Genomic DNA, 21585 nt, shown 5'->3' with positions numbered 1-21585 from the left:
CAAAAGACCGAAAAAAACCGACAATTAAAATAAAATTTATTCGATTTTTATTTTACTGGATAAGCTCTGTCATGAATATCATAAACGATATTAAAGCAATAGAAAAACATGCACGTGAAATAAAATACAGCAGAGGAAATATTCTGCTTGCTCTTCCTTGAGAAACCTCGCATTGCAAACATTTCAAAATCAAATCGACTAGCTCTCTACTATGAAACCCTATGGTCTATTTGATTTTTCCTGAGTATATTCCACTCGTCAACGACAATCTGCCCTACCTTTGAAACAAAAAATTGATTTGGAAAGACACTAGAGTAATCTACAAAACCTATTTGTCAGGAATCCAAAGGCCTACACAATCCTCAAGTAAAAAAAAAGAAAAAAAGTTAGTAACACTACTTTGAAGGCTTATATTATGCAATTTGAAAAAAAAAATTATATCTTCATTCCACTAGACCAAAGCTTTGGTCATTTTCTAAGCTATTGGTTCTACAACTACCACTTTAGTTAGAAAATGTTAGTGAAAAAAATAATACATAGAAGCTGCATCGTTGTTTAATAATTGCCCCCCCTCCCTCCCTCAGGAGGGGACTTTGAGTGGTTCTTTGTTATAATACTCTGAAACCAATGCTGGAGCGGCAGTAAAAGAAAAGCCTGATAAGTCGCAAGCCTGTGATTTAACTGTTGGGTTATTTACTCGCTTAGTCTATTTTATAACATAGAATTGGTGAAGAGCAAATCCCTTCCTCAATTTTTTTTTTCTATACAAGCAATCAGAAATTTGAGAACTTTGATATATGTCAAAACAGTAGGGCCAATTAGTGCCGAATGTGCTTATTTTTTTTTTTTTTTTTTCCTATATTCTTATAATATCCTCCCACTGCTGGCTAGCTCTGTGACTTAGAATAAAAATAAACTCTTTGAGCTTTATTCCCGTTATGATTGAAGAAAGCAAGAAAGGTAGGAGGGATTGACCCCCCCCCTACCTCATTCATTTTAAAAAGCACTTGTTTAAAAAAGTATCTCCCATTTAAATCTCTTTTTACCCCTATTAACCCTTGCATAAGAAAGGTGATAAGAGTAAGTGTCGTAGGTAGTACACTACATATTATAATGATACTTTTTGGACTGAGAGATGCTGTAAACAAAGTTCTAAGAGAAGAACAGTGCAGTTTTAGGAAGGGTAGAGAATGTGTAGACTAAATGCTCACTCGTAGGTTAATAATTGAGTAGTGCCTGAGTGATCAACACCTTTAATCCTCAGTTTTACAGAAAATGAGCAAGCGTTCGATTCAGTTGACAGAAGAGCCATAACGAAGGTCTTATCCTTGTATGGTATACTAGACAAATACATGCAAGTGATTAATACTATTTACAAGAATAACACAACTGCGGTTAAGATAGGAAATGAGATTAGTAGCTGGTTTTGTATTAAATTAGGAGTTAAGCAGGGTTGTGTTCTATCCCCCTTTATATGGATCATTTTGATGGACTGGGTCTTAAGGAACACAGAAAAGGCAATGAGAGACCACGGGATCAAATGGGAAAGAAAATCTTTCTTGGACTTCAGTATGCTGATAAAAGTGTGGGCAAAATAAATAAACTTTTAGAGGTCTTCGAGTTTAAGGTTCTAGGATAGGTTTGAACATTAGTTTGAAGAAGACAAGTCGCTAAGGCTCTGGAATAAGTGAAGATTAAAATGTGACGTTCGGTAACGATAAGATCGATCAAGTGGACAGCTTCACTTACCTTGGTAGTATCACAAGCAGCGCATTGCGCTGCCTAAGTAAGGAACGATGTTGGCAAAATGTATTATCTATTTATTTGTTTCTTTAGACCAGGGCACTTCGTATCGAAGGAGTTGTCGTAGAAACTTAGAAAAGGGCTCACGATTGGAAATTGAAAGGATTTGTGACCTTTTTAATAGCCGAAAGTGATTGGAAGGCAAGTAACGCCCCTCCCACGCTCACCATTGCCCCAAACGATTCGAATAAAAATTTGGAGATAGCCATTTTGTTGAACGTAATTGAAAGATACGGTTATTATGTTTTTGAGGAGGACACTCCACCCAGAGCTATCAGGGCAAGGGATGCCAGTTATGCCCTGGGGGCATATAAGGTTTTTATTGAAAGCATTGCCGTAGAAACTTCAAAAAAGACTCATTTAATTGGAAATTCAAAGAGCTAGTGCCCTTTTTAATAGTCGAAAGTGATTGGAAGGCAACTAACCCCCCTCTCACGCCCACCATTTCCCCAAACACATTGAATCAAAATTGTGAGAAAGCCATTTTTTTCAACGTAGCTGAAAGTTCTGGAAGCTAGGTCTTTGAGGATGACAGTCCCCCCCCCCCCCACAGCCCTCAGGGCAAGGAATGTAAGTTATGCCCTGGGAGTATATAAAGCATTAATAGAAAGCGTTGCCGTAAAAACTTCAAAAAAGGCTCATTCGATTGGAAATTGAAATGGCTAGTGCCCTTTTAACAGTTGAAAGGGATTGGAGGGCAACTAACCCCCCTCTTACGCCCACCATTTCCCCAAGCATATGAAATCAAAATTTTGAGATAGCCATTTTGTTCAACGTAGTAGAAAGTTATGGAAATTAGGTCTTTGAGGATGATAACCTCCTCAGAGCCCTCAGGGCAAGGGTTGTAAGTTATGCCCTGGGGGCATATAAGATTTTTATAGACAGCATTGTTGTAGAAACTTCAAAAAGGGCTCATTCAATTGGAAATTGAAAGGGATAGTGCCTTTTTATAGTCGAAAGTGATTGGAGGGCAACTAACCCCCATTCCACGCCCACCATTTCCCCAAACACATCCAATCAAAATCTTGAGATAGTCATTTTGTTCAACGTAGTTGAAAGTCCTGCAAATTAGGTCTTTCAGGATGGCAACCCCTCCCCCCCAGAGCCCTCAGTGTAAGGGCTGTAAGTTATGCCCTGGAGACATATAAGGTTTTTATAGAAAGGGTTGTCGTAGGAAGTTCAAAAGAGGCTCATTCGATTGGACATTGAGAGGCTAGTGCCGTTTTAATAGTAGAAAGTGATTGAAGGACAACTAACCCCCCTCTCATGTCGACCATTTCCCTAAACACATTCAAAATTTTGAGATTTTCCCAAATCAAAATTTTGAGAAAGCCATATTTTCAACGTAGTTGAAAGTTCTAGAAATTAGGTCTTTGAGGATGACAACCCCCCCCCCCCACAGCCCTCAGAGTAACAGTTGAAAGTTATGCCCTAGGGGCATAAGGTTTTTTTCATAGAAATCAATTGTTGTAGAAACTTAAAAAAGGGCTCATTCGATTAGAAATTGAAAGGGCTAGTGCTATTTTTAATAGTCGAAAGTGATTGAAGGGCAACTAACCCCCACTCTTACGCCCACGAATTCCCCAAACACATCCAATCAAAATTTTGAGATAGCTATTTTGTTCAACGTAGCTTAGCCCCCCCCCCAAATTTCTCAGAACAAAGGTTGTAAGTTATGCCCTGGGGGCATATAAGGTTTTTATAGAAATTGTTGTCATAGAAACTTCAAAAAGGGCTCATTCGATTGGAAATTGAAAGGGCTAGTGCCCTTTTTAATAGTCGAAAGTGATTGGAGGGCAACTAACTCCCCTCTCACGCCCACCATTTCCCCGAACACATTCAATCAAAATTTTGAGATAGCCATTTTTTCAACGTAGGTGAAAGGTCCGGAAATTATGTCTTTGAGGATGACAAACCCCCTACAGCCCCCAGGGCAAAGGTTGTAGGTTATGCCCTGGGAGAATATAAGGCTTATATAGAAAGTGTTGTCACAGAAACATCAAAAAGGGCTCGTTCAATTTGGAATTGAGAGGGCTAGTGCCCTTATTAATAGTCGAAAGCGATTGGAGGACGAATGCCCCCCCCCCCACATCATTTCCCCAAACACTTCCGATCAACATTTTGATATAGCCATTTCGTTGAACATAGTTAAAGGGCCCGGTTATCATGTTTTGATTATGACTAACCCCCACAGCCCTCAAGGCTAAGGATGTAAGTTATAGCGGCATATAATGTTTATATAGAAAGCGTTGTCGTAAAAACTTCAAAAAGGGCTCATTCGATTGGAAATTGAGAGGGCTATTGCCCTTTTTAATAGTTCAACGCAGTTGAAAAGTCTAGACATTATGCCTTTGAGGATGACAACCCTCCCCCATAGCCGTCAGGACGAGGTTCGTAAGTTATGCCCTTGGGGTATATAAGGTTTTCATACAACATTTTCTCGTAGAAGCTTCAAAAAGGGCTCATTCAATTGGAAATTGAGGACTAGTGCCTTTTGTATTTGTCGAAAGTGATTAGAGGGCAAATCCCCCCCCCCCCACGCCCATCATTTCCCCAAACACTTCCAATTAAAATTTTGAGATAGCCATTTTGTTCAACATATCAGAAAGATCTGGAAATTATGTCTTTGAGGATAAGAAATCCCCCAAGCCCTCGGGGCAAGGGTTGTAAGTTATGCCCTGGGGACATATAAGGTTTTTATAGACAGCGTGGTCATATAAACTTCAGAAGAGGTCATTGGATTGGTAATCAGACGCTCTAGTGCTCTTTTTAAGAGTCAAAGTGATCGAAGGGCACCTACCTCCCCCCCCCCCACAAACACAGGTCGTATTGCCCGAAATGCATCTAATAGAAATTTTGAGATAGCTATTCTATTCAAAATAGTCTAAATATCATATAAAAAGGCTTTTGGGGTTGAAACAAACCCCGGATATTAGGGACAAGGGTTGTAAGTTATTCCCAGGGGGTATTTAAGGTTTTTATGGAAGGGATGGTTGTTTAACTTTAGGAGAGACTCAGTCTTTCTCCCTAAAAAAGACTATGTCAATATAAAACTAACAGAAATTAATTTAAAAACTTTTCCCACAAAATAAGTTTTTCAAAAAAAGTGAAGAACTCCATTAAACCAAAAATTAACAAAAAAAGGTTCAAATAATCTACCAAGCACACAACTACCATACATCAGTATCAATAAATGATTGATAAATAAACCCAAAACAAACAGAAATTAAAATAAATAACAGAGTCAAACTCAAAACGAGCGAAATTAATATGAGTACGGTGCTAAACCCATATGCTTTCTAAAAGCCAGAATATAAATTGTACTTCATAGAAAATATGCTTTGAAATGTTTTCACTCTTATAACTTTAAGAAATCAGACATAAATTAAGGAATAAATATCAGCATATGTATATTAAATTGACAATGCACATTTTTTTCAGTAAATTCATTTGGATTTTTTTCAAAAGTTTTAAATTATTTTTATTACATTTGCAGGAATTTTCAGAAGGAGCTTGAAACTCCTCAAACTCCTTGAACTCGGTCAATGGATTGAAATGGAAAGTGCACCATTGGATCACTGTGGTCGAAAACCCTTAATCAGAGGTCTTCACCCCACCCCCCTCGTTTTGAAAACCCGAGAAAATCGTATATATGTTTGTATACAGAGGTGCCCAAGTTCCGAAACAATATTCGATCATTGTAATTCGATCTCGCTTTATCTTTTTATTATTTCAAATTACAAGCACCTTAGCAAGCTTTGAGAATACGTACTGTGTCTACTAAATAAAGCCATCTTTCCCGTCAATTTTCCCATTCTTCCATTCTTCCTTCTTTACCTTAGTTATCATTATTCTTTATCCTAATTTAAACGACCGAGTCTTCAAAATACGTATCTGAACAAGATGCAACCTTTGTCAAAAATTACATCTCATATTAGTGCTATCAACATGGATCTATAAAAGATACGTAGATATGAGCAGTAGCTTCTAAATGAGCCATTAAATGTCTCCCTAGGACCTTGGGGTAGCCTGCTAGCGATGGGAAAAAAGGTGGGACCAATCACTGCTACCCATCCAAAAAGCGATTTTCCTTGTTTTCCAAAATGGGGCTCAAAACATCCAACACAGAGGTCTTGACCATGGTGATTTCAATGGTACTCGTCCATTTCGAGGAATTTCAAGCCCGTTTCAGAATTCTCCAAACAATTTCTGCATTACACGTTTACTATCGAGATAAAACTAGTGTAATAGTTATCATTCCTGAACAACTTTAACTCAAACTTTCTTCTCATAAGACAATATTTTTGTTTTTAAAGCGCATTCTTAAATTTTCGGTTACTATATGCTGTACTGAAGCTTCCTCTTTACTATGTTGCATATGATTATTTTCAACCTATTCTTGCACTCTGAACTTTCAGAACCTTCAAAAAGTAGTTGATTTCACCATTTTTTATCCTTTAAAAGTTGATTTTGCTCACGCAGGCCAACGCTTGTACAATGTAAAATTGTAGTACAAGCCCCCGAAGCCCGATCTTCTTTAAGTCTGAAACACAAATAACTTAGTGGTGAGATATTAGCAACTTACCCGTTATTTACACGAAGTCGTGGAGCAGTTGTTCCAGTTATGAAATGTTCTCCGTCTGCAGCCCAGCAGAGATAAGTTACATCGGGAATTTCAGCTTTAAAAATTTGCTTGTGTCCTTTTACGTCCCATATTTCCATCTTTCCAGAAATATTGCCAAATCCACCAAGCATAAGCAGTGTTTACGTTGTTAAGGTTCAAATTTTTTAGAACTTTTCAAATTAAGAAGGATGATGTGAAGTTAAGAACAGAGATGATGAGAGCTATATTGATTATAAAAAGAACCAGAGTTAAAGCAACATTAAATTAACTCCTATATTGCGCCTATCATTATAGAAAAATAATAAGAGAAGAAATACGAGTATATAAGGAAAACTAAAAATAAAGAAGATATAAGAACAATATTGAAAGATGAAAGAATCATAGCTGTGTGGTTTGGACAACTATAAAACTGTTTTGTTAGTAAAAAAGTACGCATCATTATCATAACAACTATTTTATATATCACGGGGCGGAGTCGAGATTTTGCTACGGGGCGGGGCTGGTCAATGTTTTATATTTTTAGCAATTCTTCTCAAGTCACTATAGTTTAAACAAATTTAATATGGTAAGTAATATATGATATTTAATATATGCATAGCTAGATAGATCACCTCGATCTAAAGCTGTTCATTTTGGACTTCTTCTTTTTTCGTTTTTTTTTTTTTACAGAACCGTGGCAACATTACCATAAACGACAATTGTTCTTTTGGGTTTTCCAACACCCTTCGTAAGCTTAACAATTCCTTGTTATAAAATTGCTAAAAAAAATTTGAAAATTTACTTTTTTTCGTTGTTGACCCCCCTCCCCCCCCCACTCTCTCTCTCTAAGATAGTCTAAAGTTCTTATACATCAAGTAGCCTACTAGCATTGCTAAAATCTTCACGATTTTTTCTGAGAACAAATGAAACTACTGATAGTCTAGGACCCAGCCTCTTAAAACTGACACAGGTGTGGTCAGCGAGATGACCGCGAAACAGAGGTTGGACCCAACGTAACTGACCATGCTGATTCCGAAAACGACCGCTATATTGTTGAGAAATGTTAGCGTTTCGTTGTAAGACCAAAGTTTTAGGTTTCTTCAGCTTTTAGCTACAAATAAAATGTGTAAGTGTCAAAGTAAAGCCAGAAATGCATCAATTCTAGAAACCTAATATAGGAAACGTTGCGAATTCACCTCGCAGCAGAGAAGAGGAGAAACTGAACAGCTAAGAAGCTTTTAACTCAAAATGAAACATTTAAAAGAATAAATGGCTATTACATATAAGAACGAATCGTCCAAATTTCAAAACTCGTCTTCCGAGGACTCATCTGCCGATTCGTTACATTTTTCTGCACACTGACACAACAAATCACAGCCTCTGTTCTTGTCAACACACGGGCAGGCTCTAAAGCAAGTTCGGCAAAGGCAGTATTCGGGACTGGTACCTTGTGGGAAAGGATCTCCCCCCATTGGAACTGGACAGATTTTGTCTTTCAAAAAAGTCCAGCCGAATCGAGTAGGGTCAACTGGCAAAGGCTTTGGCAAGTTCACTTCCAACAGGAATTTGACCTGTAGCAAAGAACGCATAGCGTGAAAAGAAAAAGCGTCATCCGTTGGAGGCAAGTATTTCAGTTCCCGTTTTCTCGGGTACAGGTGAATGCGCAAATCGTTCAAAGACCCGAAGTCACCTGGGTCTTTGCCGTACATTGCTATGACTACCTTTCGGCAGGCAGATGTAAATTCTTCCAAGACAGCTTGGGCATCGTCGCACCTTAGCCTCACAATCAGATTCCGGATATCCTTACCAGTGCTTGTTGAAAATCATTTAGTAGGAAAAAAATAAAATGAGAAAAAAGGCGGAAGACATAACAAAAACCGCCATGGTTTTCCCTCAGCAAACTTTCTGAAGATAAGACATGAGCGATTCTAATAATCAAAAACTGTTTATCTTGTCCTTTAGAGAGTCAATAAAGAGTCAATAAAAGTTCCCATGAAAAAATCACGAATAGAAATGAGGACACTCTGGCAAGTTACAGCAAGTAATTTGTAAATGGCAAGTTACACAATCTAAAACGAGATAACACAAATACTTCCATAAAGATATTTATCATTAAACTTTAACAAACAATACAGCGCTCGGCTCTTTCTAAGTGCCTAAAACTAATTTAGTATATGTTTAAATTAAATTAAACTAAATTGATTAGTTAAAATCGCATCGTTTGCTGCAAAATACTGAATACTTTTTTATTTTGATGCTCAAGCAAGTTGAAAATTTCTCCGCCATATCTATGTCTTCTTGAAAAAGAGTTAAATCATCCTGAAATGCAACATTCCATGTGTTTTTTTTTTTCTATAACTATATTCATATTTCTGTTATTTCATACCAGAATTCTTTTTTATTTTGATGCTCAAGCAAGTTGAAAATTTCTCCGCCACACCTATGTCTTCTTGAAAAAGTGAAAAAGAGTGAATTGTTGTAATCCCTTGTTAAAATAAATACAAATATTTTTGCAATTACCATTTTTTTGGTCTTTAAGCAACTTATTGTCTTTTCATACTGTGTCTGTTCAAAAATATTTGATTAATGAAGTTAGTCCGATTCCTAACAACGAAATGTACTAAGCTTGAAACTTTTGGTTTTCTTTTTTAAGGTTTTTGAACTGTTGGAATCCCTTGTCAAAAGATAGAATCATCATTTGTAATAATTGCAAATTTTCATTTTTTGGGCCTTCCTACTGACATTATATAACCTTTTGCGTTTAAACCTTTAAGCTTAATCATGTAGCGAGTCGGATTTTATCTAACAAAAAAACAAACTAATTTAAAAATTGTCAGGTATTTTTCTAGTTTGAATTAAAACATTAAAATTATTGCTCAGGCACTTTAAATATTTTTGCAGTTTACATAATAACTTTAGCGATTCTGAACTGAATTTAAAAAATTTTTCAACTTTTTTCCATGTCTTAAAAAGACACTGCTTAAACATACAAGAAAAGAAATTCGTAATGATATTTTTCTAACAAAGATTTCTACTAAGCTTCAAACTTTTAGTTTTCTTTTTTAAGGTTTTTGAATTGTTTTAATCCCTTGGTAAAATACATAGCCTACGGTACCCATATTTCTACAATTACCAGTTTTTTGCTCTTTACGCAACTTAATGTATTTTCATACTCAGGCTATTCAAAGATATTTGATTATTACCACAAGTCCGATTTCTAACAAAGATTTCTACTAAGCTTCAAATTTTTGGTTTTCTTTTTTAAGGTTTTTGAATTGTTGTAATCCCTTGTCAAAATATATGCAAATATTTTTGCAATTACCATTTTTTTGCTCTTTAAGCATTTTAGTATAAACTTCTCCATACATAAAAATCTTCAATTTTCCCATATAAGTTTGACACGTCATTACAATTTTTACTACATGATGTCATTCGCAAAAACCAAAATAAAGGCTTTTAACAAATTTTCTCAGACTTCTGACATATCTAGATCGTTTTTTTTTTTTACGCGAGAATATCCCAAGATACCAATTTCCCCCCAAAAAATATGAAGCCGTTTTCGAGAAAAAATATATATAAAAATAAATACATATACAATTATTGCTGAATTATACATATATATATATATATATATATATATATATATATATATATATATATATATATATATATATATATATATATATATATATATATATATATATATATATATATATATATATATATATATATATATATATATATATATATATATATATATATATACTATTTATTTTTTTACTACATATAGTAACTAAGAATTAAATTGAATTAGTTTAATTGAAAATTTCGATTTTATAAGATTGAATTAGTTTCAATTGAATTAAATTGATAAGTTAAAATAGCACCGTTTTGCTGAAAATATAGCATTCTTTTTTATTTTGATGCTCAAGCAAATTGAAAATTTTTCCGCCATATCAAACATTGTATGTGTGTGTGTGTGTGTGTTTTTTTTGTTTTTTTTTTCTATAACTTAGGAGCTATTTTTCAAACCTGATGAATTGAAAAAAAAACATATATATAGTATTTTATTTTTTTGACTACAGATAATAACTAAGGATAATAGATATACATTTAGCAAAGATATAAGTAAAAGAAATTAATAAAGACATGGATATATAGATAAAGATAATATAGATAAAACTATACATTATTACATAATGTATAATATACACAATAATATTATATACACATAATATCTTATTTGTTTTGTCCTCAAGTCAATCATTTTGTGTGCTTTTTTTTTCTTTTCTTTTTTTTTCTTTTTTTTGTATTGGTGCGATTCCTCAAATAAACTTGCAAACGCATGCAATTAAGTTATGTTATTTGTTAAACTACGCTAATAAAGAAAAAGACTTTCTAATTTTCTGAAGTGTTGTATTTTTTGATAAGACAAACATGCAATGTTTAATTGTGTCCGAAAACTATTTTAAAAAAAAGAAGAAAAAAAAATGACACTAGGACCCAAATGAAAATAAAAGAAAACTTGCTCTAGCGCTATTTGTTTTTTTAATAGTCGTCAGTTTACACGAATTAAAATGTGGATTTAGAAACTTCTTTAATATGAAAAAAAAAATTGTGTACGCCTTAAAAAGGATATGATTGCCATGGGGATTGTAGTAAATCGAGTTCCGGTGGCCAGGTCCATAGTCACGTATGACGTTGCACTTTAAGTCGAATAATTTGCAAACTGATGGCATGAATCCATATACGACGCAAAAACCTTTGCCATCCGGTGTGAACTCATGAGCATAAATAGGGCCTTGTTTATCTAAAAGAGAAAAAAATCCTTCCAAGAAACAAAGAGGTTAAAATACAAAAGTTCATTGGAACTCCTATTTTTAGCAGTGAGTGCAGCCATCAAACGGAGGTATTAGGGGGTTTAGATCCATACATCGGCCCCAAACAATAAATGTTATCGTTTTTAATCATTTTACTCACTTATAACATTAAAAACTATATACAAATAGATACACCCACTGATTCCTTAACCACTAGGATGTATCATTACCATTCCTCCCATTACCTAATCATTTGGAACAAAATGCCCCACCACCATTATTTAATCGTAGCTACGTCTATATTCTTATCTGAACTGAAAGGATGAGGTTTGGAAGATAAAACTCTTGAAAAAGAAAGCTATGCGCAAGGTTACTTATTGTTGACGCTTAGATATATTTTTGATAACGTAGGTTGCACAGAAATTCCTCTGAAGCGAATAAGCTCTAGAATCACTTATGATCCCTAGCCCTAGAAAGCTGACATGATAAGTTTCAACGGGTTTTTCAATTTGAGAGGTTATCAACGTCGTTATCCTGTTATGTTTTAAAATCAGTTTGAACACCATCGAAGTAACCAATTTGAGCAATCAAAAATGCAGGTTGAAATGATTAGATCACAGCCTAACGATTCAAATATGAAACCGAACTTGTTATCCTACCACAAACAGCGACCCCTTCAAAAAAATAAATAAAAGATAAAAAAAAAGTGTCAACGTTTTACCACACCAGTAATCCACAATCCCTTAAAAATTTATTTTTTGTTCTTGTTTTTAACCAACCTCATTCGATGTTGCTTGATGCGCTTAACTATATTAATTATAATGATGTGTCCCCTCCAAGCTTTATCACTGATTCGGTCGTGATCATAGGAAATAAGAGACATGCTTCCAGGGTCATATACAGAATTGTGATTCGATCGGAGAGTGGGAAGGGGTCGACTAAGAAAAAAGTTGCTTGGGTCTTTTTAGGCACTAAACAATAAAAAAATGGCTGTTCTTATACAATTTTTACACTGAAGAAGAGGCACAAACCCGAAGCCCCCCCCCCCCAATAAAGAAGTTTAACTATCATACAATTCAAATTATGTTTACATGTATAATGTAAGATAGCGGCAAATAGTAGTATGCTAAATTTTAATTCTTCTTTGAGTGTCCAAACTTCTTTAGGTAAAAAGAAAGAAAAAATTATCACGAATTTCTTTGTCTATAAGGCTTATTAAATCAATTGCTTCGTAAATGCTAGTCTCTACTAATCTGAAATTTTTGTGGTAAATTTGGTAGAAAATGGTAAATTCAAGTTTAATATATCGAATGAAAAAAAAAAATAATCAAATATCTCTAGCTATATGAGGATTCGTTTCTAAAAAAACTGGCATACATGCAAATTTAAAGTTCTGCCTCGCATCCAACTAAGAGAACTATATATTTAAAAGAAAGGTTAACGCCCCCCCCCATTGTCACTCAAAACTACTTGTAAAAATATTGAAAGAACTAAAAAGTTTTTTCATTCTTTTTTAAAGAAGTAGTTGGGAATAAGCAAGATTACGTTTTCTTAAAATTTTAACAATGATGTAGAGAAAAAACAAACCTAATTGAACAACAGCTGAGTTTCCTTTGGTGTCTAGATAGAAAAGCGCATTTTTTCCATAGTAAGAAGCACCCGATTTGTCTACTTCTGTTGACGCCATTATCAGTACTTCTTTTCCAGTTTTATTCCAACGAATTTCAATATCTTCACCCTAAAAAATAAAATAAAAAAACTTCTGTTCCTTTTTAAGCTGAAACAAGGATCAGATGTGAATTTACCCAAAGCACAATCTCGGGTTTCCAGTAGTTTACCACTAGAAATATATTATGTTTCTTTTGGGTTTGAACAGGAAATACATTAAACTAAACAACGGAAAATTATAGGCTGATTGAACAAAAAAAATCAAAGAGGGCACAATTTTGTCTGTTCTCAGACAAGCTTGATATTATTTCTTAATTGTTGAGGATATTTTGCAGCTTTATACACTACTATTACTACTAATACTAACAACTCACTGTAGTACCAAGCCACCTGAGGAAAACACAGCTACGCACGTTCTTTCTCAGTCCTAATCTATTCAGAGATGTTCCCATTTTCCTTAAATATTTCTTTACTACATTCTCCCACCCTATTTGAAGCGACCTGATTTTCGTTGGGCCTCAGATGATTGGCCGAAAAGAACGACCTTTAGCAATCTGTCATCCTTCATCCGCAGAACGTGTCCAAGCCACCCCAACAATTCTCTCATCATAGCCCTAAAAAGCGGGATTGAACCACATTTTTCGCACAGATTACAGTTTGAGATACGTTCAGTCAGTCGGGTAGCCAAAACAATCCGTAAGCAAGTTCTCTGAAAACATCTAGCAAATCCCCCTCCATCCGGAGCGCCAACACTTTAGAACCATAGTTGACCAATGTCATCCCTGTAGTAGCTTCCACTATTCTAATCTTGGTTTGCAGACTTATCTTCCTATTCTTCCAAACTTTTTTCAACTTTGAAAAAATATCCTGGGCCTTGTCTATTCTACTTTTGACGTCTTCACTGCACCCACAGTGTTCACTAATTATACTCCCTAGGTAAGTGAAGCTGTCCACTGGATCGATCTTCTCATTAACCCAAATCACCTCTTCACCTTCACTTGTTCCAAGTCTTAGCGACTTAATCTTCTTGACATTAATTTTCAAACCTATTCTTGCACCCTAAACTGTCGGTGGTTAGTATTATTGTTTTTGCTTCTTTCTCAATAAAAATTGGTTCTGCACCCACAGTCTTCACTAATTATAGCCTACTACCTAGGTAAGTGATGCTGTCCACTTTATCGATCTTCTCATTAACCCAAATCACCTCTTCACCTTCACTTGTTCCAAGTCTTAGCGACTTAATCTTCTTGACATTAATTTTCAAACCTATTCTTGCACCCTAAACTGTCGGTGGTTAGTATTATTGTTTTTGCTTCTTTCTCAATAAAAATTGGTTCTGCACCCACAGTCTTCACTAATTATAGCCTACTACCTAGGTAAGTGATGCTGTCCACTTTATCGATCTTCTCATTAACCCAAATCACCTCTTCAACTTCAATTGTTTCCAAGTCTTAGCGACTTAATCTTCTTGACATTAATTTTCAAACCTATTCTTGCACCCTAAACTGTCGGTGGTTAGTATTATTGTTTTTGCTTCTTTCTCAATAAAAATTGGTTCTGCACCCACAGTCTTCACTAATTATAGCCTACTACCTAGGTAAGTGATGCTGTCCACTTTATCGATCTTCTCATTAACCCACATCACCTATTCAACTTCAATTGTTCCAAGTCTTAGCGACTTAATCTTCTTGACATTAATTTTCAAACTTATTCTTGCACCCTAAACTGTCAGTGGTTAGTATTATTGTTTGTGCTTCTTTCTTAACAAAAATTGGTTCTGAACCCACAGTCTTCACTAATTATACTACCTAGCTATGTGAAGCTGTCCACTTGATTGATCTTCTCATTAACCCACATCACCTCTTCACCTTCACTTGTTCCAAGTCTTAGCAGGTTAATCTTCTTGACATTAATTTTCAAACCTATTCTTGCACTTTAAAATGTCGGTGGTTAGTATTATTTTGTGTGCTTCTTTTTCATCAAAAGTTGGTTCATAATGCCAAATAATGCCGGTAAAAAAAATAAAGAAAAAAGTAGAAAAAATTTGCATACAGTCAGGGGCGCTTTCCAAGCATTAGGGGGAGGAGAGGAGTTGCTTATATCAGTTACTTAACCTCTTCTAGTTGCATACTACTCTGCAATGGCCATATTAAGAATTAACACAACAGACCAAAGTGATGTGTGCCAATTCTGAGAGTCCTCTTCTATATCCCTAGACGGTAACAGCTTTGGGCATGTTAGAGAATTTGTCTACCTTGGATCCCTTGTGAATTCGGATGGGGGATCTGGTCAAAAAACTGATAGACGTATTCGCCTAGCCTCTGCCAGCTTTTCTCAGCTCAATAAATCACTATGGAAGTGTTGAAGCATTAGCCTCACAACAAAAACTAGAGTCTACAAGATAATCGTAAGAAGCACTCTCCTATATGGGAATTTGAAACGTCGACCTGGATGCTAGATGAAAGATCGGTGATCAGTGATGAAAAACGACGTAGAACCGATTAGAGACTACCGCCTCGTCGGTCGGCTCTGGGACAGGGATTGGTTGTACCATGTCGAAGCCGTTGCATATGACCGTGCCTAATGAAAAACTTCTGTAGGAGACATTATGGATGCCGGGCAAGGCGGAGCAGCATCTAGTTCCAGTCAAAAGTGAGTAAGTAAGTAACTCTGTTCTAGGTATATGCAAATGGATTGGTTTTGGGGACGGAAAGGGGGTGATATGGAAAAAGAGTATCAATTATGTTGGAAATTTTCGAATTTATATACTAGAGATTTCAGGAGGGTGAAAAACGTGTTAAAAAAAACGGACTAATTAGTCAAAGTCAAGGGAAATCGTGCATTTTTTAGATTAGGTAGAGACCAATGGAACCTTGTGTGCATTAAATTAAAAAAAACAGGTTTTTTCAATTGAAAGTAATGAGCAACATTAAAGCTTAAAACGAACAGAAATTATTAGGTATATGAGGGGGTTGCCCCCTCCTCAGTACCTCGCTCTTTACGCTAAAGGTTAACTTTTTGTTCCAATTATTTAAGAATTGCTCATGATACACAAGGACCGTTTAAATAGAATTATAAGCTTTTACAAATTCAAAAAACACTTTAGCGTAAAGAGCGAGGTATTGACGAGGAGGCAACCCTCTCTTATACATGATAATTTCTGTTCGTTTTAAGCTTTAATGTTGCTCCTTACTTTCAGTTGAAAAAACTTGTTTTTTTTTCTTATTTCTGGTAGTTTTTAAGTAATGCTGGGAAATCCAGCTCCCCGTCCCATGGAAAATTCCCTTCCCCCACGAAAACTCCTGTATGAATAGATCCTCCCACGTAAGCAATTTCACCAGAAAATATCCCCCTTCCTCTTCGAAAATATCTTTATACTTCCCAATAGTCAATACTATATGTAAGCAATGGCCAAAGTTCATAACTTGAAGCCCTTCCCCCCGAGGCTCTGGGGGGTCAAGTCATCCTCAGACATTCGATCTCTCGACCATGCTGAAGAAAATGGTTGTCTCAAAATTTTGATTGGACGATTTTGGGTAAAAAAGGGGGATGGGAGTCGGGGGGGGGGGGGGAAACTGCCCTCCAATATTTTTGATCACTGAAAAAGAGGACTAGAAATTTCGATTTCCGATTAATTGAGCCCTCTCCCAATCTTCTAGGATCACTGGTTCGATATGATCACCCATAGAAAAAAAATTTAAATAAACACGCATCCGTGATCTTGCTTCTGGCAAAAAAAAAATCAAAATTCCACATTTTTCTATAAAGGAGCTTGAAACCTCGGTAGTAAGGTTCTCTGATATTCTGAATCTTATGGTGTGACTTTCATTACGATCACTTGATTTCTTAGGGGTGTTTCCCCCCTTTTTCTAAAATTAGGCAAATTTTCTCAGGCTCGTAACTTTTGATGGGTAGCATTAAAGTTCATAAATTTTATATATTTTGAATAAGCATCAAAATTCGATCCCTTTGATGTATCTATTATTTTCAAGACTCTCATTCTTACAGTTTCGGTTACTCTTGAGCCGCATCGGTCCTTACTTACAGTTCGTACCACGAACTGTTTGATTATTGATCAGATATGAACGGAGGAACCTTTTTAAAAGGAGGGGAAATATTTTAGGAGTACATAACTTTGATTGAGGACGAACAATAGGCTATGTATATGGAAAATATAAGATAGAATAGGAATAAGCCAAATAATTGAGTCATTTCAGGCAAAGGTGGGGGGGGGGGTGGATCAAAAGGGCTTTCCCAAATTACACAACTGGCCTGAACCGCTTTTGCGTCAACATTCTAAATTTCGTTTTAATAATAGTGTGCTTTTTTTAGCGCAAAATTAAGAGTTCAATTGTGATTTCACCGAATCAGGGAGGCAATTCCCAATCTTGATTTGGGTGCCGTTTTTGCTAAAATTTTCACTAACACTGTCGTACAAAAAAAAATAGATCTGCTAATCTACAAAGAGAAACCCTTTTGCCATGTCTCAGCCCCGACCTCTGCCCCCACCCTTTCACCTATATATGCTGTTACTACTACTAACAATTTGCTGCTGCACGAAACCTCCTGCGTCCAAAACAGCTACGCGCGCTCCTACTCCATCCCAATCTATTCAAAGACTCCCTCTTTACACCCTCCCAGGAAGCTGCCATTATCCATAAATCTTTCCTTACGACATCCTCCCACCCCATTCAAGGACAACCTTTTTCGTTTGGCTCTTGGTGGTTAGCCGACAAGTACTATCTTTGGCAATATGTTATCCTTCCACCGCAGAACCTGTCCTAGTCATCTCAGCTTTTATCTCATTATAGCCCTAGAAAGTGGGATTGAACCAAGTTTTTCGTACAATTTACTGTTTGAGATACGGTCAGTCAGTCGGGTAGCCAAAACAATCCGTAGGCAACACCTCTTTTCTTCTGAGTATATCTAATGTATTATTATTTCTTTTCATCATTTGTTATTATTATTTTTTTTTTTTTTTAGGGTGCCTGTTTTCGAGTATAACTCACTATTTAGGCACCCTCTGTAAATATTTTCTTTTCCATTGATTCATATTGTACAATTGTTATTTTGTATTGTAGTGATTTAATGAGAAATTAAAAGAACTTGAACTCTAGAAAATATCTAACAAATGCTCTTCCGTCTTTCAGAGCACCCTCTATTCGGAACCATATTTGACCACTGTAACTTCCAATATTATAATCTTTGGTTCGCAGACTTATCTTCCTAATCTTCCAAACTTTTTTCAACTTTGAAAACACCATGGGCCTTGGCTATTTTCACTATTATTCGAAGCTGCCTTGCTAACTTTCCTCTCTAATGCACCATCAGCGACTTCAAAGATTATTTTCCGAAGGTTATTTCATCCATCTTCCACATTGTCAAATATTAGACTCTCCAATTCAGTATTCAACTGTTCCTGGGAAGTTTCTCTCAAATACTCACCATGGAGTTTACTGACGTCAGAGCTTCCTGGAAGCTAGTTAATCTTCCTAAATTTCAGCTTTATATTAACCATAGACACTACTAGATTGTGATCATTGACTTCGTCATTGAAAATGACGACGTGATAGTTCTTTTCTAACATAGTATCATTCCAAGTCGAAATTTTCATATTCTTTATAAATCATTGAAATTACTATGTCTTCTGGAAAAGCAATGTTCTAGAACCAGTGCAGGTTGAGGAATGACATATCTTCTTAAGTCTAAGCAAAGCACTTAAGCGGTCTTCGAACCAGACAGCAAGAAGTCCCTGGTACATCCAATAAGAATGCAGCCTTCGACCAGCCCTGTGCCCATCTTGGTCAAAACACGTTTTACCACACTTGGTGACGCTCTTCTATCAACCAGAGTTGAAATCCCGCAGAAACAATCTCAAGCCCATTACTTCCAACTCATCATATATTCATGCCTACAAATATTATTCTACTACGGGGAGGCAACCCATAATATATAACTTACCTAGGAAGAGATTTCTCAGCCCGAAAACTACATAACCCTTTGCTCATGGTAATAGATAACAAAGACAGAGTAAGCCCCGTCAAAGATGAACAGAACCTAAAAAAGATTGATATAAGAAATTTAAGCGTAAAAGCCCAGTTTTGAACGGAAACCACCATTTTCGAAACGCGATTTCCGTCCGTCAAAGACGTCCAAAAACTAAAAAAAAATTGGATATAAAAATTTAATCCTAAAAGAATCAGTTTTGAACAAAACCCACAAATTTTCGAAAGACGATTCCTCTTCACTTTTCAACGCCACTTTACGAAAGCAACGTGTTTAGTTGCACCGTTTAACTTATTTAAACACTATCGTATTTAACAGAGCTGGTTAATTGATAGCGAAAGACTGACGGGAAAAATGCGTCTTGTCTTCAAATTTTCTAACGTGTTTTTGAAACTTGGCTATGTCCCTATAGGAGCAGGAAAAAGAATCTTCATTTTCAACTTCACTTCACTTCATTTCAACATTTTCACTTCTTTTTCAAAAGGAAAAAGAAGTTACTTCATTTGATATATAAAAAATGGGAACATTAATTGACAGCAATGTTTTAAATATTTAAGCAATTTATTAATAATTAGAAAGTAATTTAATAAAAAAAAGAGATTCAACAAGTGGAAGCAGAAACCAAGCGTCAACTGAAAGAAAATATCTTACCTGAAAAAAGCTCCTACTTGCAACTGCATTTGCATTTTCTAGGTCTGGAAATCGAAAAATTCTTGAAAATGAGGGCTGGCCTTTAATCCCTGAAAGCATATTTTCAGTTAAAACCTGAGTATTTTGATCGTCATCGTAATATACTCCCAATAAGTTTAAACAATGTAAATTCGATTAAACTGAATTGGTTTGATTTTGTTTACAGATCGGGCTGTGAACTGTTTATTACATTGATTCTGTGTGCACCAATTGTCAGTGTTTTCACCATATGTTCCATAGTTTTTAATAAATATCCAAATTTTAATAAGCTAGAATTATGTTCTTTTGAATTTCTTTTAATTTTGCAGCGCAGGATTATACTTATAGTAGCAATTTTTAATTCAACTGAACTGAATTAGTTTTATTTTGTTTTCAGATTGGGTAGTGGATTATTCATTACATTTTATTCTGTATACATAAATAAATATTATGAGTGTTTTAACCATATGTTGTATAGTCTTCAATTAAGATTCAGATTCTAATAAACTGGACTTGTGCTTGTTTTGTCTTTCTTCGAATTGTGCCAGGCAATGCTGCACTCAGGGGTGACTCGAAGCACCCAGGCGAGGGGGGAAGTGAGATTCCTTCATTTAACCTAGATCCCAGTTTACGACTCGTGAAAATTTCTTATGCATTAATCCTTTATCATTTACACTTATCTACGAGACAAACAAGAAGCTAAAACAGAATACCTCATGTTTAAATGCGTAACTAAGAAACAGCTATTTGTATTCGCCTCTTCTTCAAAGTGGACCACCGCTGGACAATCTCGTTAAGTCAATGGCATCGGTGAGGTCTTTCTTATTCGCTAACAACATGAAGGAATCTAGTCAAGAAACAGCAACGACAGTTCTCAGTAAATTCTTAACAAACTTGAGCTTGCTAAATATTGTTTTGGCAGCAGCAACTGCAACAGGTGCTGTCGCTGACAATTTGCAAAGGCGATTAGCATCCTTAAGTTGATGTTGCTGGCAATTTCCCTCATCTAGGACTTCTCTGAAGCATGTTGCATCTTGGCAAAACTGAAACAGAACTTCAAGCTCTACTTAAAAAGCAGTAGAATCTAAAGTTCCTTCTTGGCTTGGAAAAAAATTGTTGTTAGCTCAATATCTGCAACTGAAACCCTTTTTTTAAAGGAGGCTGAAGTAAGGAGCAAAATGGGTGAAAATTGACAAGGCAAGCTCTGAGATTATCTCCCATAATTGTAGTCAACCTTTCAAGCAGGATTCTAAAATGTTGTCTATAGAACTGATGCATTGAGGTCTCGGCTTGACTCTGAGCTCGGCTGTCAAAACGAGATCGTTCAAGTCAGGCGACGATGGTGTCTGACGAAACCTGCCTCTGGATCGGCTTCTCTCATTCTGGCAAACATTTTTGTAGTGTCAATGAAATTGTTCATTTCATCCTCCAATATTCTTTCTTCATAGCTTCAAGCATCTCGATTGCTTCGATGATGTTGATCTCCTCTTCTTCAAGTTTTTCGGTGGCTATCCTGATTTTCTACATGATTTTTTCCATAAATATGAGGCAAGTGACAAATTCGAAGTTTAGAATCCTTTACAGAAGGCCGCTATATTATGCATTCGCCTTCGCATCGATGTTCTTTATATGTTTTGTTTCGTATATTGCTGAAACTATTGCTTAAAACGAAGTAACCATTGCTCGTATGGTTTCAGCCCTTGCAGTTCACCGAGTCCGTGATAATTTTCGGAGATTAAGGCTGTTTTCAATCGAAGAGAGTTTTTCTTTAAGGGGGGCAAAATGCTTTGTAGATGAAGATGTTGAAAAGCTCAACTTTAAAAAGAGATGAATTGCAACTATATTCTTTAACAATGTTTAGTCTGTGGGCCTGGCAGGGAATATAAGGCACACAGCGATCACGAAGTTCAGATATTTTCTGCTAGGCTCCATTAAATTGACTAGACATCGCACATGCATAGTCATAAGACTGGAAAGCTAGTTTATCCAGAAGAATTCCTCTTTTTGACAATGTTC

The 21585-nt window shown here is 35.8% G+C and overlaps 1 protein-coding gene across 1 annotated transcript in view; it reads right to left on the bottom strand.

Moving 5' to 3' along the window:
* Positions 1-21585, bottom strand: part of eIF2A (eukaryotic translation initiation factor 2A) — a 143227-nt gene that overhangs the window by 16675 nt on the left and 104967 nt on the right. The window contains exons 6-9 of the mRNA XM_089104712.1: positions 19552-19640; positions 12814-12964; positions 11047-11216; positions 6389-6564 (exon numbers count right to left, since the gene is read on the bottom strand). Of these exons, the coding sequence (XP_088960838.1) occupies positions 6389-6564; positions 11047-11216; positions 12814-12964; positions 19552-19640 (586 nt within the window). The remainder of the gene's footprint in view (positions 1-6388; positions 6565-11046; positions 11217-12813; positions 12965-19551; positions 19641-21585) is intronic.

This window comes from Artemia sp. Qi Xiang Cuo, chromosome 2 (genome assembly GCF_049724085.1).
Source record: "Artemia sp. Qi Xiang Cuo chromosome 2, ASM4972408v1, whole genome shotgun sequence".
Lineage (NCBI taxonomy): Eukaryota > Metazoa > Arthropoda > Branchiopoda > Anostraca > Artemiidae > Artemia > Artemia sp. Qi Xiang Cuo.
This window is presented reverse-complemented; position numbering and strand designations above follow the sequence as displayed.